A 24394-nucleotide genomic window follows, 5' to 3' on the forward strand; every position below is an offset into this window, starting at 1 on the left:
CTAACCTGAGTCAGGCCCACACACAAAAATCTGTAGATCGAGTGAAGTGGTGCTTTACACTCAAGCTAGCTTGGCCTGTCGGGGTGGATTGAAACTCCACTGCTGCTGGCATTGGAGCTAGCAATGCAGCTTCTCTGTGCTGCTAACCTAATCACGCTGTGCTGCTCAAGTGTTGTTTGGCAGCGTGTCTGCTCCATTGGAGCTAGGCTCACTTGAGAGAAGTTAACTTAAGCTAACGCTGCATGAAGATACTCTCTGAGACAGTGGTTCCCTCTATAAATAAACATTTCCCAATTTCAGAGTGGTAGCCATTTTAGTCTGTATCAGCAAAAAGAACGAGGAGTACTTATGGCCCCTTAGAGACTAACAAATTTATTTGGGCATAAGCTTTTGTGGGCTAAAACCCACTTCATTGGATGCATTTTCTACTGCATGCATCCAATGAAGTGGGTTTTAGCCCACGAACGCTTATGTCTAAATAAATTTGTTAGTCTCTAAGGTGCCACAAGTACTCGTTCTTTTTACATTTACCAGTGTATCACACAGAGGTATCAGATTTTGCACTGGTTTCAGAGTGGTAGCCATGTTAGTCTGTGTCAGCAATTTGTATTTGCACTCTTTCACTATACTCAGAAAAGAAATAACTGCAGAATCTTCAGTGCTGCTATGGTAACATTCGATGTACATGACTTACTGGTTGCAGCTATTCACTATATGTATAGAATTAGGCATAACATTTGTTTATTGTTGAAAAATTCCAATTCTGCAATGTTAAATTCCACAGCCCACTCTGATCCCGCCTGAGGTTGAGACCCACAGCTTGAGAAAGACCACACTAGTGGACCATGAGCCTGTTCGTGTTTGACAGGTCCTACATAGCTGATCTTTCTTCTTTACCTTTTGGGAGGAGAGTTGATTTTGGTATGGGGAAAGCTTCCGATGTTATGGTGCTACTAGAGATAAAATCTGCACCATGCCCAGTTTGCAAAGCAAGGCAATTCAAAATGTTTTCTAGTCTTAAATCTTGAAGCGCCTCATAGAACAGGCCTCTATTGTGATCCAATAGGCACTAGTAAAAACCCGATACCAGTGCAGAAAAACAGTCATTATATATCAATGATGGACAGAATAAAGATGATTGCCAAAATGAAATCTGGTTCATATTAATTTATATGTTTAAATATGTTTTCCTGAGATACTGCAGACAGTGGCCACAGAATAATGAAGTTATATAAATTAGAGTGCACTTTTACAGAAGTGTGTAAGAGAACTTCATATTCTAACAATTTCTTACAATAAAATAGTCAGCAATTTAACTATAGACAAGGTAAAAAATGTTACTCATGATCACATAATAGATATTTCTTGCGCTTGACAAGTGGGCACTGAATCTTTCATTGGTTTTCAATGAGCATGGGCCTGACAAACTTTGCAGTTCCAAGTCCTGAGGTAAGTCACAGAGTAAAGTGAGGGTGAGGCTAGGTGAACTTCTTCATGAATCGGAGTTTCCCATAGGCTATCAGGAGGAAGATGGCAGTCATGCAGCCTAGAGCCACTATGTTTTCCCACATGGCCCAGTTGGTAGATGCAATCCCTTGGCTGCACAGATATGTTTCACCATAACACCTGCAGGGGGACATGGGACAGATGTTAATAGTGACACTTAGCACATTCTGCCAGAGATTTCCAAGTGCTTTACAAAGGTGGCTACTATTGTTTCTGTTCTGCAGAGACATTTTCTCCCCAAACAGACACTGAGGCTTATCCAGAGTCACACAGTGGGTCAGTAACAGAGCTGGGATACAACCCCAGGTCTTCTGACTCCCACTTTTCCTATCCTCTAGACCTCTTTGCCTCCTGTAATGGCTTCAGAGTACCAGCAATACCTAATGTGTCAGCACAGTGACCCTTTAATCGTCACATCTCACTGTATCCAGGGTCAAAACAGTTCAGGCTGGTACCATATCTTTTTGACTCATTTGGGTTGAAGTGTCCTACCATGAGGTAATACAGCCTGTTCTTCTGTATCATTCCAGGGATGATTTCATTCTAACTAAACCATCTCAGATGGGCACCTTTTAACCTCTCATGACAACTCCACAGCCTCCCTTTTGTTGTTAATATACCCCCATTCTGGGAAAAGGTTAGAATTTTTTTTAAAAAATATCCTTTATAAAGATAAGCCATGGCAGGCTACCAAAACTAAATTTCAGATAGGCAAAGTCCGTTTGGATATGTTGTTGTTGTTGTTTGTCCTTTCTAGGCTGGGGTTCCAGGCCGGCACCCTACAGTTCCCCCCTGAACTATATTTGCTAAAATTGCTCAGTCTCAAATAAGCCCTCCAAAATGTGCTGAGGTGAGTGTCCTGTGACGCTTCCTTGAGAAAGCTGGCTGAAGAGCAGCTACTTTCAGGAGCACTATAGTGACCCCAAACTAATGGCTGTAGAAACTCCACCCTCAGGAAACTCATTCCCACTGAGGCCCAAGAACCGTTGTGAGCTAGAGACTTACATTTCTCCAAATTGTGTAGCATTTGAGGAGCAATCAGCCACATCCCCAGGGGACGCAGTGATATTCTGGGGTTTTTCACCACAGAAGTAAAGGTCTCTAAATTCATTGACTTGCAGGGCCTGTGGAGGAAAGCAGACACCACGATGTAGTAAAATACTGCAACATCATCCTGCTATGCTGAGTAAACATTCGACTTTGGGTGAAAACATCCCCTAGGGGCTGCACCCTGATGAGGTGAGAAGGGCTGTGTGTCCCAATGACCTTGAGAGTTATGCCAGTGGGAGATTTTAACTCCTGGTAGGGCCACCTAAGTTGGGCAGGTCAAAGGGCAGGGACCAGTAGAAGATCAGTTTTTGATCCTCCTGGCTGGGAGTTCATTGGTAGGCCAAAAACCTATCCTCAGGTAGGGTGACCAGATGAGAGGAAGAAAATATCGGGACATATGGATGGGGGGGGGGGGGTCATCACTGGCAGAGCAAAAAAAAAAAAAAAGGTGGAGTGCCGTGAAATATCAGGATGCGGGACAAACGCCTAAATATTGGGACAGTCCCGATTTTATCGGGACGTCTGGTCACCCTATCCTCAGGGGGGAAAAAAGTTAAGTTACTGAAACACAGCAAGGGAGCCGTTCTAGCAAACAGCACAGCAGACTGGGACGGCAGAGCGTTATTATTGCCCTAAGCGACTCCTGATGATGCAGGAAGGATATTCAGATTTGGGTGAAAAGCTACACTTTACTATACTGGGTGTCTCTCTTCCCTGTGGCTAATTACGCCTGGCAAACATACAGAGTTTGCTTCTCAGCTCAGCTCGCTAGTTCAAATCCAATTTAAGTAGGTAATGTCCAAATGGAACAGCCAAGATTTTCAAGAGTGGCTAGTGATTCTGGGTACCTGATGTGAGATACCTCAAAGTGCTGGGCACCCGCCCTCTGAAAGTCAGGGCCCCTTCAGGTGTCTCACATTAAGCACCCAAACTGAGGGGCCCAAGATCACTCATCGATTTTGAAAAACTTGGCTGTAGCCTTCTGAGAAGGTGTCTGAGGTTCTACGTGAACAGGGCTGGGTGTCCCAACTTGGTTCCTAGTGGAAGAGAAGATGGTGTGGTGGCTAGGGCAGTAGCACTGCCCTGCCTCCCACTGAAAATATATTAAAGATGGTGAGGTGCTCAGACACTGTGGTAATGGGCACCATACAAACAATATAGATAGATGTCCCACATCACACAAAGTGCCACCACACATTGGCCACTGCCCTGGCTGTCTCTGCTATCAGGCCATGGACTACTGAACTGCCCTCGCACCCATAGAGACGGTCTCTCCAGGCTAGGGACTAAGTCCATGGGTGGGTGGTAGGATAGGGTGATTTCCCTGCTGCTGCCCATGTGGTACCTATTTTGTGGTTCAGTAGAGGAGTTCATTCCCCAGAGCTTCCAACCCAACACCTTTCATGAAAATATAAACTCATAAAATTAAAAAAAGAGTCCTAAGCAATTACTTTCAAAATAACTTTATTCACCTTAAAAGCCTCTTCAGGAAGTGACACCTTGAGCATCTTATTCATTTCAGAATAACATTTTCTACTCACTGTGAGGCCGTATCTGGGGATGCTGAAGTATTTGAGCCAGTTCAACCATCCCATCACAGAAGGAAGGTTCACCAACAGGCCAGAAAAGATCTGAAATGACAGAAAAAAAGAGGCTGTCATGCGTTCACGCACTGACAGAGATTCATACACTTTTAGGCCTTGGAAACACACAAGAGTTGTCTCACTTTAACTATACCAGTACAGTTAAAGCAACACTGCTTCCTCTAGGGTGGATGCAGCTGTACTGGTATACGTGTACCTTATACTGGTTATTCCCCATCCCGTCTGGGAAAACGGCACTTGCATGCCAATCAAACTGCACCCACACTTCAGGCTATACCTGTAGAACTATAGGAGTTAAATACCCATCACCTCCGCCTTAAACTCTCACTCACTTGGTAGAACTCACCCAAGCCTTGAAGAAATGTAGCCAAGGAAGAAACATGTTAATGGTGAAAGCCAAAAGCAAACCAGAGCCAAAGCATAAATGAGGGGGTGAATGTCCCCATTCCTCAGACTACGTGCAGCATTTGGCACAACAAAATACATCCCTTTAGAGCTTATTTCAAGTCTTTTCCCCATGACCTGGCACAATGCTATTTGTCCAGGCTGCCTGCAGTGCAGGGAAGAGGGGTTTGTTTTTAAACTCCCTTGACTGAAGTTGTTAAAGAAATCATGAAAACATTTACTTCTATTTGAGACACTGAATTTTGGTGTAAGCAGACTTGCACCCACTAATGCCACTAGTGAATATGGTCCCGGGTGAGCAGTAAAAGGAGCCTGGTTCACTCAGGCCAGTCCTCGTTATGCACACACTCACATCATGGAGCCACAAGCCTCAGTAGCTTTCTTTCCCAGAAGGAAAGCTATTGACTGTGTGCACTGGGAGGGCTATTTGATGGGCCAGGACTGGAATAGCAGGGGAAGTTGTGGGTCAGCAGAATTGCACTGGTATGGTGTGCTTGGGACTAGACTAGCAGGGAGCACTGCATGTCAGGGTTAAGGTGCATTGTAGAGCAGTGGAAGGCCCAGGACCGGAATGACTAAAGGTGAAGCAGCAGGTTAGGATGCGGTACACTGGCTGCAGGACAGGATGGGAATAGCAGAGGGTGCAGTAGGAGAGTGGTGCACTGGCAGAGCTATGTTGGGCCTGATAACATGGGCAAGGGGTACTGCAGGTCAGTGCTGAGGCCCACAGGCATTTGGCAGCATTAGGTGGAAGCCTAGGACTGAAATAGCTGGGGGAGCTGCAGGGCAGAACTAACATGCATTGGTAGAGTTGTGTGTGTGATCTTGGACTGCAGTGACAGAGGGTGCTGGAGGTCAGGACTGAGGTGCATTGTGTATGGGCAAGGGCCAAGACTGTCAGAGCTTCCCCACCCCTATTAATCCCTCACTTCCATTAGTGCTCAATCAATCCACATCTGCCTTCAATGCAACCCCCTCTCCCCCCAGCCGCGCACACAGTACTCACAAGCATGAAGACAAAGCAAATAGTGATAAACAGATTGGCAATGGCCACCACATTCATCCCAGCACTGATAGCCAGAGACATGGCCGTAGCGGTGTAGGATACTAGCACCAGTGTCAGCATGAAGAAAAAGAACCGTCCTGCTACTGCCTGATAACCTGTCAAAACAGCATGAGACAGAAAGGTCTGGAAAATGGCTGGGTTATAAAACCTTCGCAGCTGCTCTCGGAATCCTGTCCATGGTAGCAAGACACTTGCTCAGGCGAGGAGCAAAAGAGTTTAGAGTTGGCTGCAATGAAGCAGAAGCCAGATGGCCAGGAATTCAGGAGATAAAAACTGAAAAGTAAGTTTACTGGGAGTCGGTAGCCAGCTTCACCTTGCATTCCTGTTGCTGGCTGGCCTTTTTCTAGTGGGATTTCCAGCTAGATTTCACCCCATGAATTGTTCCTGTATATCAGACTGCATTTAACAGCCTCCAAACACATGCACAGTTCAGTCTGTGCAGGGACGCTGGAGGCACTACCTTCCCCTTTTTAAAAAAAAACATTTGTGTGGCTTAGCTGTAGAAATAAGCATGGACGGCTCAGATTCAAGATATCAAAGGTGTTTATGCAAGAACAAAGCGGGGCAGGGGTGGTTAAGTGAACGTATCAGTTTTTTACCAATCATCCAGTAACTTATGCATGAAAAGATAATGCCTGGAAGAGTTCTCATGGGCAAAAGGTCTCCAATCATCAAAGCAAAGAAGTATGCTGACACTCGGTAGTACCCACTGGTGTACTGATGGCTGTGAAGACAGGAACACAGGTTATTGTACATGTTTAGAGGTTATCAATATGGATGAGAACTAACTTCAGCAATGACTATCTGTTATTTATTAAAAAGACAGCTGTAATGTCAGGATAACTGGGTTCTATTCTTAGCTCTGCCACTGACTCACTATCCAACCTTGGGCAAGTTGCTTACTTGCTCGGTGCCTCAGTTTCCCATAATCCATAAAGTGGGGGGAACAATACTGATCTGCCCCTACAGGGCTGTCATAAGGGCTTCCTTATGCTTTGTAAAGGGTTTTGAGATCCCTGAGTGGAAGGCACTATAGCAGTGTGAAGCATTACTATACTGAAAAAGCTTCCCATCCCCGCAAAGGTAATGGTCCTGAACATTGCACAGGTGGAAGGCCAAAGGCTGGTTCTCACTGGAAGAGGATTGATTTGAAAGCTTCCATAGCTAATTTTGAATATCTGTTTCCAAGAGGAAGTGGAAGGCTCAAAACTTGGAACTCACTTCTAGGCCACTGACTCAAATCCAATCCAGGTCATGACCACAAGTCGTTGGCTGTTTGCTGGGCCAGGTGAAATGAGTTGGTCTCAGGTCAGTTACCAGGGCCCAGGTGCCTGGGTCGCCACTGGCACTAACTGGAGCCTCCACTGGCAGTCTTTGTAGACAGGCCAAGCAGTGGTTAAGCTGTCGAGGCTGAACTCTGACAGGCCCTCACCCTAAAGTGCTTTATAGGGGACAGCGCTGGCAGAAATCAGCCTGAGGGAAGCTGGCAGTGCTGCTGCTGAGGCTGTAGTGGGGAGAGGCAGATGCGTCCAGTCTCCAGGGGCTATCATGCCAGTGCCCTACGGAGGCACTGCATACACTTTTAAGAGGTAATTATGTGACAGCCGTCATCTTGTCAACACAATGGGGATTGATTGAGCGACCTTCAGAGCTAAAAGTAGGAATTACTACAGCTTGAGCCCAGGTGCAGTAGCTGAGGGCTGTAACAACTCATACCCTGTGTGGATAGACACACTGGGGGACCTGTAACATACACTTCCCAGTGGGTTACAGTCACATTTCAGAGAGAGATTCCCAGTTGCCCCTTTAAGGGCAGCTTTAAACCACATTTTCATTACTGCTGTGGTGCAAAGAGGACTTCACAGGGGCCCAGGATCTGACAACCACTGATATGGAAGCTATTCTTTGAGTCCTATTTCCTATCTATGTATGTGGGATCACTCAGCTCATAGTTCAGGCGTCCTTACAAGGCTGGGCCTCAATGCTAAGCCATTATGGGCAGGGGTGATGGATTCTGCCTAAAAGTGGGGGGGGGCACAAGGCCCCACCCCTTCTGTCGTCCCACCCCTGCCCCTCCTCTTTCCCCTGAGGCCCTGTCTCCTGGCCAAGCTGTAAGTCAGAGCTGGGGGTCCTCCACCTGCCTGGAGTGGAGTGGCCTGAGAGCAGCTCCTGGCCCATGTCCAGGACAGGTGGAGGGTCCGCAGTTTCCCACAGCTGCCTGTGTGGCTCTTACTCTGATCTGGCTCTGGCTCCCAGCCTGGCCTGGGGGCAGGGCCTCAGGGGCTGAAGAGCCGCAGCCTGGCCATTGTAAGAGCTGCCTGGCAGCTGTGGGGAGCCATCGACCATCCACCTGCCCTGGGTAGGGGGCCCAAGGGGTGGGGACGCAGGCCGGGGGCTATTCTTGCTCCCCCTCCCCCGGCAGGTGGAGGGTCTGCAACTCCCCAGGACTGCTCTTACCCAGGCCAGGCTCCAGCTTCTGGCCTGACTAGGGGGCGGGGTCTCAGGGGGAAGAAGAGGGGCAGTGGGCCAGGCCTGGGCAAAAAGTGTGAGGGCCATGGCCCCTTGGGCCCCTCATTCTGGTGCCCCTGATTATGGGTTGTCTTTTCTCTACCTCTTGAGCATTCCTGTGCAGCTTCCCCAACTTCTGCCCCCTGCTTAGCCTGGACTCTGTGTTCCCTTTGTCCCATCCCAGATTCCTAAAACAGAGCAGGGTCCCTATTTCAGAGGCGCAGTCTTTGTTAGCACCAGAGGTTGCAGAGGAGAAGCAAAGCCTCAAAGTCGGGTCCTGGCAGGTGAAACTTGTTTCAGGTAGTCTGTCAAAATTCGCACCCTCCACCCTAAATTCTGATAAAGAAATTCTTGTGGGAGGGCTGCTACTTACACAAACAATTTCTTGTCCTTTATAAACAGCTCGATCGCTGATACGCTGGAAAAGCACTGGTTTGAGGTTACGAAAAACAAGGATCCAACCCTGGAATACAAATCAAAATAGTTGAAGACCAAGGCACAGGCCAAAATCTCCAATACCAGAAACCTTATCCCGGATCATAGTAGTTAGAGATGCCAAAGGCCTATTATATCATCAAGGCATTTCCCTGCCAATACAGTACAGTTCCCTGACACAGGAGTATCAGAGAGACAAGGTGGGTATGGTAATACATGTTATTGGACCAACATTGCATACAGGAGGTATCATATACTTAACTGATACCTGCCTCTTCTTGTCTCCTTCATATTCCACGTGGGAATACTCCTTGGGGTGATTGGACAGCTGCTGTTTCAGGAACTACAGTAATGCCTGACCTCGGGCACCAAAAGTTAGGAGGTCAAACCCTGTTCACCCCTCCTGGATCTGAATGTAGCCCAGAGACCCGACCCCTCCCCGCTGCTGAAATGTGGCAGAGATTGACCCGAAATAAATGGGACCCTACTTCAAGCCTTACCTATTCTGAATGCCACTTTGGTCTAGTTTTACTCTGAAAAAGATGGCCCCCACAATCAGGGCTAGGAGGGTGGTCACTGCGATCTGGAGGTGCAAAGAAAAAGGAATTGTGCAAAGGGAAGAACAGGGAGGAGTCACTGGATAGAACACAGGTCATTAGAGCCACGTACAGGGCCCAAAATTTACATTTGTCTCTGATATTTTGGGCCAGTGTTTGGGTACAAACAAAGATACTGGGCCAAATTCTCATCAGTTACCCTCCAGACAAGCCTAAAAGCCTTGGCCACACTCCTCCCCAAAGAAACAGAATCACGTGCTCCAAAGTAACAGCCCATCATCAATAACCCTAAACAGGGCAGAGAATTAACAGCACACTCAAAATTCAAGGCACTGTCTATATCCCCAGTGGGATTGAGAACTGATCATTTCCCAGACAGCCATCACTGTACTTGCACAAAACTAAGGCTGGGATCTTTAATGGTGCCTAAGTGGGTTGGGTGCCCATTGTCTATGAAGGGTGCCTAGTTCCCTTAGGGGCCTGGAAAATTCCAGCCCTATTTTGGCAGGTGCTTTATAAATATCGATAGACATAATGGGATTTGGAGTCCTCTGCCTCTACCTCACTGACTGGACTCTAGTCCTGGTCAGCAGGGAGCAAAAGTCATTCAGTGGCCCATGTGAAATTCCGTTTCTTAATGGACCTGTGGCCTAGAGATGTCTATGGGGTCACAGGAGTGTTCTGAGAAGAACTCAGCCCACTGTCTCTCTCTGCTGGATCCTGCTTGCTGCTCATTTGTTTAGGGTTAGATCGTGCTTTTAGTCACAGCCCCTGTCGTTCAGGGCTGTGTAATCTGTATGGGGCAAAGACATTGTGCTTTGGAGACACCCCAAGGAGTCCCAGTTCCTCCCCTGCTTCCGCCTTGCTACGGAGGCACTGTAATTGACTGCTGGCATTTACCAGCCATTCAGCTCAGCCAGCAGGTCTGCTGCGATGTCTACTAAAGACCTGGAGTTTTACATAGGTCACCAGCCAGCCATCAGGCAGTCATGATTTCTTGCCCCTGCTGACCAGGGCTGGATTCAAACCACTGATCTAGCAGGGACAGCGATACCACAACAAGGAGCCTGATATGACCACTGCAGAGTGAGACTGGAGTGGTCCTACTCAGCAGCAATGTCTCACCTGTGCCACAGACGCCTGGGGGTTCCTGATGAGGTTTTTGATGGCACGGATGGACACCCAGTAGAGCTGGGTGAAGAATCCATTTGCATATGTGACCTTGTTCATGCTCCTCGACTTCCCCTGCTCATTCTGCTGGCTGAGCTCCACTTTCTTCAGCTCTTCTCTCATGTCCCGATACTGGCTGGAGTTCAGGTACTGCTCGTGCAGAGTTTCCACCACGCTCTTGTCCACATTCTGCTCTTCATCACTGATTACCCCTAGAGTAAAGGGCCCAAGACAGGACTCAGCATGATTGATCCAGTCCCCCATCTTAAACCCGGCACCGTTGGCTCAGTGGGATCTCACTAATGCAACCCCTGATCATGAGGAACCCATGAAATCTTTAGCTGACCAGGATTTGGGATCAATGTGGGAGCTTCCCATTGAGTTTGCTCCAGGTTCCTTATTCATGGAGCCCACTAAAGAGACTGCTGGCCGGCATTGCAGACCAGGGCCCAGGCCTTCAAAGGGATTTATGTAATGAATAAACTCTCAATGTAATGAATCAGTAGGCGTTAGGAGCCTAAATGCCTTTGAGGATCTGGGCCCAAGTGACAGCACTCTAGCTAGCCCAGCTGCTTTAAAGGTGGCTGGAACCTTCTTCAATGGGTGGAGGAGCCCGAGTGTGCACCCTCTACCCTGAGATTCTATACTATTGGGTCTTTGTTGCGTGGCCATACAACAGACCTGTTGTACTACACAGTGCTGCACACTGCACATGCATACATGGCTACAGAAAAAGGCAGTGTTTGATCATAAAATCAACCCTGGCTGGTTTCTGTATGTTGCTTCCTTGGAGGACAAGCACTGTTTTCTAGTGGTTAGAGCATAGGACTAGGAGTCAGGACATCTGGGTCCTGCTCCCAGCTCTCTGGCTGTCTCAGGGTTTTACACTGCTGCCCATCACTGTACTATCTGAGCGCCTGCCACGTAAAACCAACAGCAATTACCAACATCCCTAATGAATTTCAGGGAGTCTGTGGCACTGCTCCCTTTTCAGGGTCAGAACTCTGCTTGGGCTTGAGTTTTAGTTTGTCTCTGCTACCAGTTACCTGGGTGACCATGGGCAAGTCACTTCATCTAACTCCATGCCTCAATTTTTTCCCATTGTAAAAGTGGGTTGATAGCACAAAGTCACCTTTTCAAAGCATTTTGAGAGCCTGAAGGCTCCTGCTGAAAGGTGCTATATGTGAGGGCAAAGTACGAGTAGGAAAATACAACAAAATGCCCACTCACTAGGAGAAAACAAAACAAAAATCTACCCTCACTGCCTGCAACTTCCCCTGCAATCTGGCCAAGGCCTGCTGTCTCATTCACTGGCTCACCTCCTCCAGTCCCTCCATTGTCCAGGCTTCTCTGATCACCTCTGCTTGCTGCTACGGCGGTGGAGTCACCGTTTATCACGTCAAGGAAGAAGTCAGCTGGGTTGTTGAAGGGCTCGCATTGATACCCTGTAACGATAGCAAGCAGAACACATTCATGTTTTAGACAGAACACTGCATGGTAAGGACCAGTTATAAGAACACTCCACCCCCCACCCCATCCTCTTTCACACAAGCCTCTGGGGTGCTTTGGAAGCACTGACTAACCATAGCACCGCTGCTGAGAGGGAGGGTTACCCCTTGTTTTTCAGGTGGGGAAACTGAGGCATACCCATAGGTTAAGTCCACAATTTTCTCAAGTCTGCATTGGTTTTGGGTGCTTAACTAGAGACTCCTTTGGACTAACTATACCTGCAGCTCCCTCTGCCTTGAACTGAGCTGTGGGTGCTCAGCCTTTCTGAAAACCAAGCTCAGTGTCTCCAGGTCTTCGGCGGCAATTCTGCGGCAGGTCCTTCACTCGCTCTGGGACCCGCTGCCGAAGTGCCCCAAAGACCGGGAGTGCGGAAGGACCCCCCCGCCGTAGAATTGCCAACAACAACCGGGAGTGCGGAAGGACCCCCGCCTAGGGCGCCAAAAACCCTGGCGCCGCTCCTGCCAGTCTCCCCACCTTCTCAGCAACCTTCAGACCTGTGGGCCCTGCACCCAGATCCCCAGTGGTCCACAGACCTCAGCATGTGACCCACTGAGATAACCCTGCCTGGGATGCATATAGCCACCTAACTGTTGTGACCTTGTCGTTTGTTTTACTGAGCTTCTAATTGTCTGGGAGCCTGCTGTCAGCCGTCATTTTGTTAGGCAGAGTGGATACAATGAGCCCTGAAGGGGGGACATACACTGAGCTCTCATGGTGACCTTACTTTTGTTCTTTTTTGCTTTTTTAAATCTACATAAAACTCATTCAGACTGTAAACATGAGGCTGCTTTTTGTGTCTGGAAAATGCAGCAATGGACTAAACGTAGCAGGAGCTGATCCATCATTATTAAGAATTAGGCACTAAGCAATTAAAATAATTTGTTACCTTATTTCTTGCCATGTTTTGAGATGTAAGCACTAAAATATAATAGGGATTAGCATTATTGCATTTGCAGTGCAGACTTACCGATAGAACTAAAATATTTCAGGGCTTGCTTAGCCAGACCATGATACAGCACCTTTCCCAAAGCCAACAACGTTAGGCTGTCAAAGAGCTTGAAGATAGAATAGCGGGGCTGGTGGATAGAGAAAATGATGGTCCGACCTCTTCTCGAAAGCCTAGGATGAGAGCAAAGAGTCCAAACCTCAGCTGCGCCCATTGTTTGCCAGAAGCTGGGAATGGGCGACAGGGAATGGATCACTTGATGATTACCTGCTCTGTTCATTCCCTCTGAAGCAACCTGGCATTGGCCACTGTTGGACGACAGAATACTAGGGTAGATGGACCTTTGTTCTGACCCAGTATGGCCGTTATTATATACATATTTCAGAAGACAGGGCAAGAGGGTCTGGTCATTCAAGGATATTTTTCTTAGCTACTGTTTTAGCCTACTCTACCCAGACCACTATTACCTAGTTTTCCTTTGAACTATGTTTGCTGGAAGCCCTTTCACTTGTGGTATGTCTTCACTACCGGCTGGATCGGCGGGCAGTGATCGCTCCAGTGGGGATTGATTTATCGTGTCTAGTCTAGATGCGATAAATCAATCCGCGAGCGCTCTCCCGTCGGCTCCTGTACTCCAGCGCTGAGAGAGGCGCAGGCAGAGTCGATGGGGGAGCGGCAGCAGTCAACTCAGTGAAGACACCACGGTAAGTCAATCTAAGTACGTCGACTTCAGCTATGTTATTCACGTAGCTGAAGTTGCGTAACTTAGATTGATCCCCGCTCCAGTGTAGACCAGGCCTAAGTGAATGTAGTGTTGAAGAAAGTGCCCAACTGACCGCCCTGAAGGCTTCTGCCCCCAGAACAGATACAGCATGGGCAGCAGCTGGGAAAGCTTCCCCTACAATGCCCAGCCAACAAGCTGCAAGCCCGAGAGGGAGGGAGCCATCTCTGGTGGAACGAGAGATTCAGCAGCCTTTCCGGAGTGGTTGTTATGGACAATTTGGCCCAATCTACACCCAGCAGTCAGTCCGTCTCCAGCTTCAGTTACGAGAGACCAAAGGAAACCTGTTATCAGCCATGATCCATTTTCCTAATGTAGGGAGAAGCTCTGGGCAAAACGTTTTGTACAAAACTTTTTTTGGCCCAAAACTGCAGATTTGGCAACACCAAAACATTTCATGTCCATTTCACTAAACTGTTTTGGCCCCAAAGACCTAATATATATATATTTTTAAATTGGAATTCTTTGACATTTGTGAAACAAAATGTTTCGATTTTTTGGTTTGAAGCATTTCTTTCGTTTCAAAATTTCCTTTCGTTTTATTAAAACACAAACTGGTCAAAACTGAAATTAAACTTTTTGATTTTGTCAAGACAAAGTGGCTCATTCAACCCAAGAGGATTTGGAATTTTTTGAGTTTTCCATTTGCTGAAAATTTTCGAAAAGTTTCAATTTTGGTTCAACCCAAAACAAAATTTTGTTATTGTTACTTCTTAGAATTGCCAGCAAAACTGAAAAATCCACCATCGGCCAGCTCTAGTCGCTGTGAGTGACAGCCAAGAAGTGACTAGACCATGAGGACTGAGCTCTCAAATCCTTCCCACTCCAGAGGTGACCTCTCCAGGACAGAGTTGGGGTGCCCTGGTTGCAGTGGGAAGCTGGCAGCGGGACTGTCCATACTGTGGCTGTTCTTCAGGGCTCTGAGCTGAAGCCCAGTGAAGTCAATGGGCTTTGGATCAGGCTCCGAGAAAGAGACTCCCAGGCCAGCCTCTTTCACCAGCACTAAGACCAGTTAGCCATTGGTTTAGATGAGCACAGAAGCATTGGTGTTAGATAATAAACCCCTGCAGCTCCTACCTCTTCAGTAGGATGAGCACCGCGTTGGCTGTGCTAGCATCCAGGCCGGTGGTGGGTTCGTCCAGGAATAGGACCGGGGGCTCCGTGATGAGCTCCATGCCGATGTTGGTTCTCTTCCGCTCCCCGCCTGACACCCCTCGGATTAGTTCTGTTCCTACCTAGAGCAAAGATTTTTGTGTTTGGTACCTGGCTTTGCTGTGGGGCGCCGGGCTTGCCCTGGCAAACAGTCCCATTAACACCCAGAGGACGAGCCGTGTCTGCAAGTGCTAGGCTGAGCCGTGCTTGCTGGATCCTGCCCTCAGGGGACACCACGGGGCAGTGTGGAGATCATGCACAAGAGCAAATATTTCAAACATAAATTGTGCTGCTGGCTAAAGGCAACCTGATGGGGCAAGGATGAATTCACCCCATAGCCTTTTCCACTGTGCTGGTGAGTGCATAAGGGCCTGAGTAGACCAGAGGGGACAATGACGACACCTCAGCTGAGATTGCCACAGTGGGCCCTTCTGACCCCTCTTGAGTTTTAGCATCGTGACCTTGATGTCCTCACATCGTACCACAAAGCCAGGAAGTGGCTGGCAAAGGAGAAGAGCCCTGTGATCTGGGGGGCTGTAGGCAGAGTTCTTCCCCTGTTCCTATATAGCACATGCACACTGGACATGGTCCAAGCTGCGCCACTTCCTGGACCACAACAAAACCTAAAACTGCCTTCAGGGCTCAGCTCAACTGTCTTTCCTGCAGCATCCCTCCTACCCTATTTTCTTCTGCCTCAGAGAGGCACACAAACTCTTTCATACCCCTGGTTTGGAGCTAATGAGATGCAGCTGAACCAACATCAGAGTGAGCCAGCAAAAGTAACTCTACATTTTTGTGCTGGGTGTAGCCCCTGAGCTCAGGGCAGCTCAGCAGAAAAGCCCTGCATTCCTAGCATAGTACAGTGCCCATCCCCACGATATGGGCGAGAAGTTAGGATTCTGAAGCAGGTTCTCCCCCTGCCCCCTCAGCGCCTGCAGGTACTCACCTTAGCATCAGCTACTTTGCTGAGCCCCAGCTCACTGATTATCTGGGTGACCCGCTCTTCCTTTTCTTTAAAGCTGATGGAGCTGGGGAGGCGCAGGGCTGCAGAGAAGAGTAGATTCTCCCTCACCGTCAGTGTGCCCATAACCACGTCATCCTGAAAACAATGCAAATTCACTGCTGAAAAGCCAAGCACATTTCAGCTCAATCCTAGGCACCTTGTTATTTGCCTTTCCGTAGTAGCGAGTGACCCCAGCTGGGATCAAGGCCCATTGTGCCAGGAGCTGTACGTACATACAGTGAGGGTCAGCCCCTGCCCCAGACAGCTTGCAATCTAAATAGACAATGCACACAAAGGGCTACAGAGACGGGGAAGTGACTTGCCAAGGTCACACAGCAGGTCAGGAAACAGAACCCAGGTCTCTTGTCCCCTAGCCCAATGCCCTATCCACTAGACAACACTGCTTCCCACAAAGGCTGCTGTAGTGCTGGAAATGCAGGCTATGGAGCTTTGCACTGGGAGGTCATTTGTCATGTAAGTCACTGTGGGCTCGACTTCTAGAAGTGCTGAGCACTGGGAACTCCAGCTGAAGTTGCAAGTGCTCAGCCTCCATTGGTTGAATGGCAGCCACTTGGAGGAGCCAAGGCCCCCACTATGAGATGGAGCTGGCTACACACTTTTAACACCTATTGGCTCCAGCTGCAAGTCAAAACAGGAGCAGAGAGTTCTCACCCCCGCCCAGCTGATATTCAATCCCACAAAGCACCAAAACTGTGGGTGGAATCCTGGCCCCAATGACATAAATGGGGGTGGGGGGGATTACGCTGACTTCAGTGGGATCAGGATTTCACCCTGTGCTTCCATCCGACATGCTTCTGTAACACCTGGTCAGGAAGCACCACTCCCAGTGCTCTCAAAATGCAACTGTTCAACACAGTCCCAGGCACTTCCATCAGATTAAATCTGTCCAATTTGTAAATATCTGTGCAGCTTCATAGCATTGAAATTACTATTTAAGGCTTGCAAGCCAGACTTTCAGCTGATGGAAATCAGCAGAGTTCCATAGACAATGCTTAGGTACATCAGCCAAGGTGCTGACTCTGTGGATAATTAATATGGTTCCAAGGCAGGAAAGGAGCAGATTTCTTTAACCTGCTGAGGCCCTTCATCCACCTACAAAGCAGAAAAAAGTGGGGCACAGCCCAATATTTTCCCCCACATGCAGGTCATTTTGCATTTTGCTTTGGTTGCTTTATAGATAGCTGGTGGGTTGGAAACTGGAAAGCAAGGATTCCTAAACTGGGAATTCTTACAGGAAAAATCAAAATCCTTCACACTTTCTAAGAGCTATGGGGGAATTTTTGGATCCTGGGTCTTGATCTCAGCTAGAGGATTGAAATCCAACCTCAATTCAACCTCTGCTTTCAGTCAGAGGCCCCGATGGTTCCCCGAGTCAGCTGCTGCCTTAGTTGCCAAGTTAGTCAGGTGTGTTCTCTTTGCCTCTCCCAGCTACCTGAATTCTAGGCTGTCATTGCTACTCTAGAATGAGCTGAGTCCACCATTTCAATCTCTTTCCACGATTCAGCTGGCACTGCCTGCCTGTAACGTAGTAGGAGTGAGGCTGACCAGAGCCTGAAGATAAGAAGATCATTAGAGCTCTCGTTGCTTCCCAGCCTTATCAGATGTTTTACTGTATCTAGTCCTTGCTGACAACCACCCACCTGCATCTGAAGGGCCCTGCTTGAGATGTCTCTGCCTGTGGGCCATCACCTTGGTTAAAGAACCATGTTATCATGTAGGAGTCTGGATGCCACTTTTCCATTCTCATGCAACTCCCTTTACAAAGACTTCACACCATGGCAGCTCTTGATCACCAATATCTCTGCTCCTCAACCACTCAGCTTCTCCCAGCCAGGAGACAGACAGAAGAGAAACAGACGCTGACCTGCACGACATATCCTGAGATACACTTGAAATTTGGAGGTTGCGGGAAGCCATCTATGAGCACTTGCCCGGACAGGCCAGCAGGGTCCTTTCTAGCAGCCAGCACATCTAGGAGACTAAAGACAAGCAACAGTCCTTAGATTCCGCCATACCTACTTTTATTTTCATTGGGTAACTGCTACGATTAGGGATAATTACTAAGGCTTTGCATTTCTGTTGAGTCTGCACTGTAATTTGCTCAGACTATGCTGCAAACTGACTGATCTCAACTACAAGCAGTGCAAAAGGCACTAGGTTCAGGCCTCACCTGGCACTGGGATTTTAGGTGCAAACTCTTACTGTAGGTGCAATTCACAGGTGCACATCATGTTGCACTTGTGCAAATAGTGCCTACAGCTAGGGGTTTGTCCTGGCACAGCCACACCACTGCTAGAGCTGGGTGGTAGTTTGCAGCCAAAACGTTTTTCTGGTGAAAAATGCAAAGATTTGATGACACCAAAATTTTTCAGGCATTCCTGTTGATTTCACCGCACTGTGTGTAAAAAAACCCCAAATCACAAAAATACTCTGAAAGTCTAACCATTTCATTTCAACATTTTCAGAGTGAAACGGTTAAATTTTTTAATTCAAAATAACTTGTCCTTTTGAACTTTTCCTCTTTTATTTTTTTAAAAATTGAAAACAATAAAAAACACTCGAAACGAAAAAAAAAGTAGATGTGGGTCAAACATGATGTTCTGTTAGCCCTGAAACCAATATTTTTTGACTTTCTGATTCACCAAAAATGTCAAACATCGTTTTCTGTTCAGCCAAAAACATTTTTTTCGATTTTTTGGAATGGCAAGTCAACTGTTATTCATCCCACTCTAAACAGTGGCTCTAATCCCAGTGGAGACAAGGAATGAGTCTTCCTGCTAACAGGCAAACTCAAGCCAATTTTTTATAACACAGAAGTGTGCTGTCTAAGGGTCCAATCCATTGTAAATCAGGAGCAACTCTATCTAGGTGAATAAAACACTATTACCAAAGTGAGCTCTTAGGTTTGGTCTACACTTAGAATTTATATTGGTATGGGTATGTCAGTGAATAGCAACAAAACCACCAGAGTAGATACACATGTATACAGAAAAGTACTTCTGTCAATGTAGCTAACAATGTTCCTACATCGGAGGAAAACTCGTTCTGTTGGTGTTTGCTGTATCCAGGGCTGGCTCCAGGGTTTTTGCCGCCCCAAGCAGCCACTCCCCCCCACCCCCGGAAAACAAAAAACAAACAAACAAAAAAGCTGCGATCGCGATCTGCAGCACTTCGGCAGGAGGTCCTTTGCTCCCAGCAGGAGTGAGGGACCCACTGCCGAATTGCCGCCGAAGATCCGGACGTGCTGCCCCTCTCTGGTGTGGCTGCCCCAAGTACCTGCTTGGTAAGCTGGTACCTGGAGCCGGCCCTGGCTGTATCTATGCTGACATGCCCGTGCCAACATAAGCTCTGTAATGTAGACACAGCATTAAGCAGATAGGGTTTTGTCCTATCCATAAAAATGGATACTTTTTTTGAAAAAATTTATATATCAAATAATGTTATTTATATCTGATTTTTTTGGTTTTATTTAAATTGTAATAAGTATTTTTAAATATAAACCTGTTTCAATGAAATCTGAATTTAATGCAAAATATGTTAAGGCCTAAATGGCTTATAATCTCATAAAGCATTTAAATAATACATACATATGCTGTTTTGTGTGTTTAATTAAATTCCAGTTGCAGCTTGACACAAATCATGAGCAAAATGTTAATTATCTCATAAATAAGCAAGATATCATTCATTTTTTCTAACATACTAAAATGTACAATTAATAAGAATCTGAAAATATTCTGCTATATCATTGCTTAAATAAATGTATATAGTTGTAGTGTACCCTTGTAGGCAGCGAAAAGATGCACCAAATCTAGCATAAAAGCTCTCTTTAGTTGTAAATCAACATATTTTAATAGCTATGTCAACGAATGAGAAGGCACCTTTCTTTAGAAAATAACTGAAGTACAAATGGAAAGGTTGATGAAAATTGCTGATTTAAATCAAGGTTTGCCACGTGGTGATTTAAATCATTATTTCAATCACTGATTTAACTCACTCCACCCTGCTGGGAGGAGTTCAACGATGGCATGTAAGAGACCATCTCACCCCCACTCTGATCTTCCTGGGTGATGATCCTGCTCTAGGCCTTGCATTGCAATGATCTTCCATGAGCTACTTTGCCCATCACTATCACTCTTAAACTGACCACTGGGGTGGTGACAGCGTGGCAATGCAAGACACTCTCCTCTTTTCCTCCCACACAAGAGCAAGTCAACAGATCCAACTTTTAAATGGAAGTAGCCTACTTTATACTTCTCTAGCATCTTTCACCCAGGGATCTCCAATCACTTTACAAACATTGCTGCAGCCCCTCTGCACCCCTGTGAGACTGGAAAGTATTATCATCCCCTATGCTATAGATGGGGAGAACAAGGGAAATCATTTGCTCAAGGTTATGGAGCAAATCAGTGACAGAACCATGAACAGAACCCTGGGGTCTGACTCTGCTCCCTCCCAGAGCTGGGCATGGAACCCCGGAGTCCTGGCTCTTCGTTAAGGACTAGACCATGGGTTCTCAACCTGCAGGTCGTATCCTGACAGAAGACAGAGTCACAACCACCCTGATAAACAGGAGAGAGTATATGGGAGGGGGGTCCAGAGCGGTTGCAATATGAAAATGGTTGAGAACCCCTGCATGAAACTACACTCTTGGTTGAAGCCCATGCAATATGTATACACCGGCCATGAATAAATTTGGGATGGAAATTAGCAGATTTCTAACTATCGGAGGGGCGAGATTCTGGAACAGCCTTCGAACTGGAGTAGCAGGTGCAAACAACCTAACTAGTTTTAAGACAGAGCTTGATAAATTTATGGCTGGGATGATATGATGTGGCTGCCTGTGACAACAGGGGACTTGACCCAGCAGGTCCCTTCCAGACTTATGTTCCTAAATCACGACGGTGCCTTTCCAAGGCCTTAGATTTTTCCAACTAGTCTCCTCCAGCCTCCAGGGAGTTCAGTTTCCACCTAGGACTGTTCATTCTCCATTGGAGGAAACCAAAGAAAGACTCACGAGGATTTGCCGCTCCCTGTTGGTCCCAGGATAGCATTCAAACCCGGCTTCATAATGCCACTGGAAGAGAAGGGAAACGGTTACTTCTGAATGGCGATCTGCCTCCGTGGAGCTCCTGGCAGAACCGGGGCCTGACTTTGGATCCAAACACATTCCATGGGGTGGGAAGTTTTAGAAAAATTATAAATAAAAAAGTGAAACGTCCTCCCTCACGCCAATTTGAAAGCAGTAACCATGTTCCCTTCCTTGTCCCTAGTCCCCAGTGTCTTAAAGGAGGCTTCTGCTGGAGATGATGCCTCTCCCCTCTAGCAGATTTCACTCCTCTCCTTTCTCCAAAAGAGATTTTGGGATGCATGAACTTACCACACATTGTGGAGAACCTTCTTCTCCACCGTTGTCCGTTTGCAGAGGGGCCCGTGGGACTGTTTGATGGTGTACTGGATGTTGTGGAAGCTCATGACAGAGCCCCGAGGGCACTGAAGGGATTCTCGCGTTGGGATAGAACGCAGGAAATTGCCTGCTTCTTCTTCCTCCCTGATGGATAGGATGCTGTGGTTGGCTGTGCCTGACCTCATGTCTTTGTTGGAGAGGCTGACCTCCACTGGAGGGAGGTCACCAGGGTGCTCTACAGCTCCCATCTGTTCGAATTGACTGGGTGGGAAACATTAGAGAAAGGGCAGAAAATAAAAGTTTTTTGTAAGAAGAAAAACTATTTTGAATCTTTAAAAAAAAAAAAATCCCACCCCAGCTCTGAAGCTCAGATCCAGGCTTCACTATCATCCAGAACAACACACATGGCAAGTTTGAAGAACCGGACCTGTATGTGTTTAGATTAGCAAGAGAAGTGTCTGAGTGAGGTGGAAAGCCACATCCACAGGGAGGGATTTGGGATGAGTGTGACGGCTGCCATCTTGGCCTACAACAGGGGACTGAACCAGCTTAAAACACGCATTGCTACAGCTAGAAAGCATGGAGGTGACGTAGCACACACTCACCAGTGGGTTACAAATTAAACCACCTTATACTTGTGAAACGTTGCATAGGGCAGATCAGTCACTCAGGGCTCATCTACACACACAAGAGATACCAATATAATTATACTGGTACAGTTAAAGCAGTAACTCCCCCCTCCCCCATGCGTATGCAAGTATATCACTAAACAGGTGCTTTATAGCAATACAGCTCTTCCTGTAAAGGAAGGGGAATAAGTTATATAACAAATAAATCCTTCAGTTCAGCTTTATCAGCTAAGTGAGGAGCAGGGAGATTTTTTCAAGAGGTGTCAAGGTTCCTTCCCCACTCTGAACTCTAGGGTACAGATGTGGGGACACGCATGAAAGCCTCCTAAGCTTATTTACCAGCTTAGGTTATCAGTAAGCTGCCACCACCAAATCGTTTATGAGTCATTTGGAAACTGTCTTCCCCGCAAAATATCTCCCTCCCAAATACTATAACCCTTCCCTGGGCAGCCTTGAGAGACTTCTCCACCAATTTCCTGGTGAACACCGATCCAAACCCTTGGATCTTAAAACAAGGAGAAACTAACCATTCCCCCTCCTTTCCCCCACCAATTCCTGGTGAGTCCAGATCCAACCCCCTTGGATCTTAAAACAAGGAAAAATCAATCAGGTTCTTAAAAAGAAGGCTTTTAATTAAAGAAAGAAAGGTAAACATCATCTCTGTAAAATCAGGATGGAAAATAACTTTACAGAGTAATCAGATTCAAAGAGCCCAGAGGAACCCCCTCTAGCCTTAGGTTCAAAGTATAGCAAACAGAGGTAAACCCTCTAGCAAAAGGAACATTTACAAGTTGAGAAAACAAAGATAAAACTAACACGGCTTGCCTGGCTGATACTTACAAGTTTGAAATATGAGAGATTTGTTCAGAGAGATTTGGAGAGCATGGATTGATGTCCGGTCCCTCTTAGTCCCAAGAGCGAACAACCCCCAAAACAAAGAGCACAAACAAATGCCTTCCCCCCCTCAAGATTTGAAAGTGTCTTGTCCCCTTATTGGTCCTTTGGGTCAGGTGTCAGCCAGGTTACCTGAGCTTCTTAACCCTTTTGTCAAGGCTGCTTCCCCACTCTGAACTTTAGGGTACAAATGTGGGGGCCTGCATGAAAACTTCTAAGCTTAACTACCAGCTTAGATCTGGTCCGCTGCCACCTTTCCCAAGTGGATTCCCTTCCCTGGGAAGCCTTGAGAAACTCTCACCAATTCCCTGGTGAATACAGATCTAAACCCCTTGGATCTTAAAACAAGGAGAAATTAACCATCCCCCTCCTTCCTCCCACCAACTCCTGGTGGATCAAGATTCAATTCCCTTGGATCTAAAAACAAGGAAAAATCAATCAAGTTCTTAAAAAGAAGGCTTTTAATTAAAGAAAAAAGGTAAAAATCATCTCTGTAAAATCAGTATGGAAAATAACTTTACAGGGTAATCAAACTTAAAGAGCTCAGAGGACCCCCCTCTAGCCTCAGGTTCAAAGTACAGGAAACAGAGATAAACACTCTAGTAAAAGGTACATTTACAAGTTGAGAAAACAAAGTAAAACTAACATGCCTTGCCTGTCTTCCTGGTGCCCACCAGAAAGAGTCTCCTTGTATAAAAGTCCTTGTTCTACAACAAACCGGGATCGGTTAGAAGAGCTAAGAGGCGGTGGGGTGCTCCGTGCCGCCGCCCAAGCTTTCTGAAGGCTGTCATCTGCTTCCTGCTCGGCCTGGAACTGTTCCCTTGATGCTGGAGACATCAGTTCCTCCTTGGACTGTGGACTGGGGCTTGGTCCCTCTGGAAGCGATGCAGGTGCTGGGGCTGTTTCCATTGACGGTGAACCACTGTCCGCTGGTGCACTATGTGGTATTTCAGGCTCTGGCTGAGCCTCTTGGGTAGGGTTATCAGCTGCTTCCGCCAGTTCAGGCTCGCTGGTGCCCTCTGGCATTGGAGTTGTAGACGGGTTTGCAAGCGCTGGACTCAGTGTTGGCAATGGTTCTGGTGCTGGTTGCGTTGCCAGTTCCGGTTCTGGGACTGGCTTTGGCTGGGTCTCTGGGATTGGATCCACTACGGCTGTTGCAGTCGTTGGCAGGGGATCCGGTTCCACCACCTTTGTCTGGGTCTCTGGTAACACAGACGGGGCCCTGGTGGACAGCTCAGGAACAGGGATGGGGGTGAAAGCTGGCTTAGCCTGGCTGCGGGTGACTATTCCCACCCTCTTGGCTAGCTTCACATGGTTGGCCAAGTCTTCCCCCAGCAGCATGGGGATGGGATAATTGTCGTAGACTGCAAAAGTCCACATTCCTGACCAGCCCTTATACTGGACATGCAACTTGGCTGTAGGCAAGGTTACAGACTGTGACATGAAGGGTTGAATTGTCACTGGAGCCTCCGGGTTGATGAGTTTGGGGTCCACTAGGGATTGGTGGATAGTTGACACTTGTGCCCCAGTGTCCCTCCAAGCGATAACCTTCTTTCCGCCCACTCTCAAGATTTCCCTTCACTCCGAAGGTATGAGAGAGGCATCTGGGGTTGGGGATCTTTGGTGTGATTGGGGTGTAATGAACTGTAATCGGTTGGGGTTCTTGGGGCAGTGAGCCTTTATATGTCCCAGTTCATTACATTTAAAACATCGCCCAGCTAAGGTATCACCGGGGCGATGTTGGTTGGTGGAGA

The 24394-nt window shown here is 47.3% G+C and overlaps 1 protein-coding gene across 3 annotated transcripts; it reads right to left on the reverse strand.

Annotated features, from left to right (window-relative positions):
• Positions 1–464: 464 nt before the first annotated feature.
• LOC117880907 (broad substrate specificity ATP-binding cassette transporter ABCG2-like) lies at positions 465–22639 on the reverse strand. Of its 3 annotated transcripts, XM_034777494.1 has the most exons (16): positions 22587–22639; positions 21091–21378; positions 20728–20787; positions 17578–17692; positions 15636–15788; positions 14615–14772; positions 12778–12929; positions 11621–11746; positions 10257–10513; positions 9075–9157; positions 8513–8602; positions 6231–6355; positions 5572–5726; positions 4098–4187; positions 2512–2630; positions 465–1626 (listed from the first exon to the last, which is right to left on the reverse strand). In XM_034777494.1, exons 2-16 carry the CDS (start codon positions 21363–21365, stop codon positions 1479–1481), a joined length of 2106 nt encoding a protein of 701 aa, XP_034633385.1. In that variant the 5' UTR covers positions 21366–21378; positions 22587–22639; the 3' UTR covers positions 465–1478. The 3 variants fall into 3 exon arrangements, with proteins under 3 accessions (XP_034633385.1, XP_034633387.1, XP_034633388.1); XM_034777496.1 differs by lacking the exon at positions 22587–22639 and having other exon boundaries at positions 21091–22208; XM_034777497.1 differs by lacking the exons at positions 17578–17692; positions 21091–21378; positions 22587–22639 and having other exon boundaries at positions 20728–20781.
• Positions 22640–24394: the final 1755 nt, after the last annotated feature.

Source organism: Trachemys scripta, chromosome 7 (assembly GCF_013100865.1).
Source record: "Trachemys scripta elegans isolate TJP31775 chromosome 7, CAS_Tse_1.0, whole genome shotgun sequence".
In the NCBI taxonomy this organism is placed as follows: domain Eukaryota; kingdom Metazoa; phylum Chordata; order Testudines; family Emydidae; genus Trachemys; species Trachemys scripta.

Bases quoted from the DNA above. Each gene is read 5' to 3' on its own strand.
- LOC117880907 (XM_034777494.1), bottom strand. From the start codon at position 21,365: ATGGGAGCTGTAGAGCACCCTGGTGACCTCCCTCCAGTGGAGGTCAGC. The intron at 11,747-12,777 runs GTAAGTCTGCAC...CTATCGTTACAG, and splicing joins GAAATATTTTAGTTCTATCG to GGTATCAATGCGAGCCCTTC. The intron at 10,514-11,620 runs GTGAGCCAGTGA...CCTTTACTCTAG, and splicing joins CAATGGAGGGACTGGAGGAG to GGGTAATCAGTGATGAAGAG.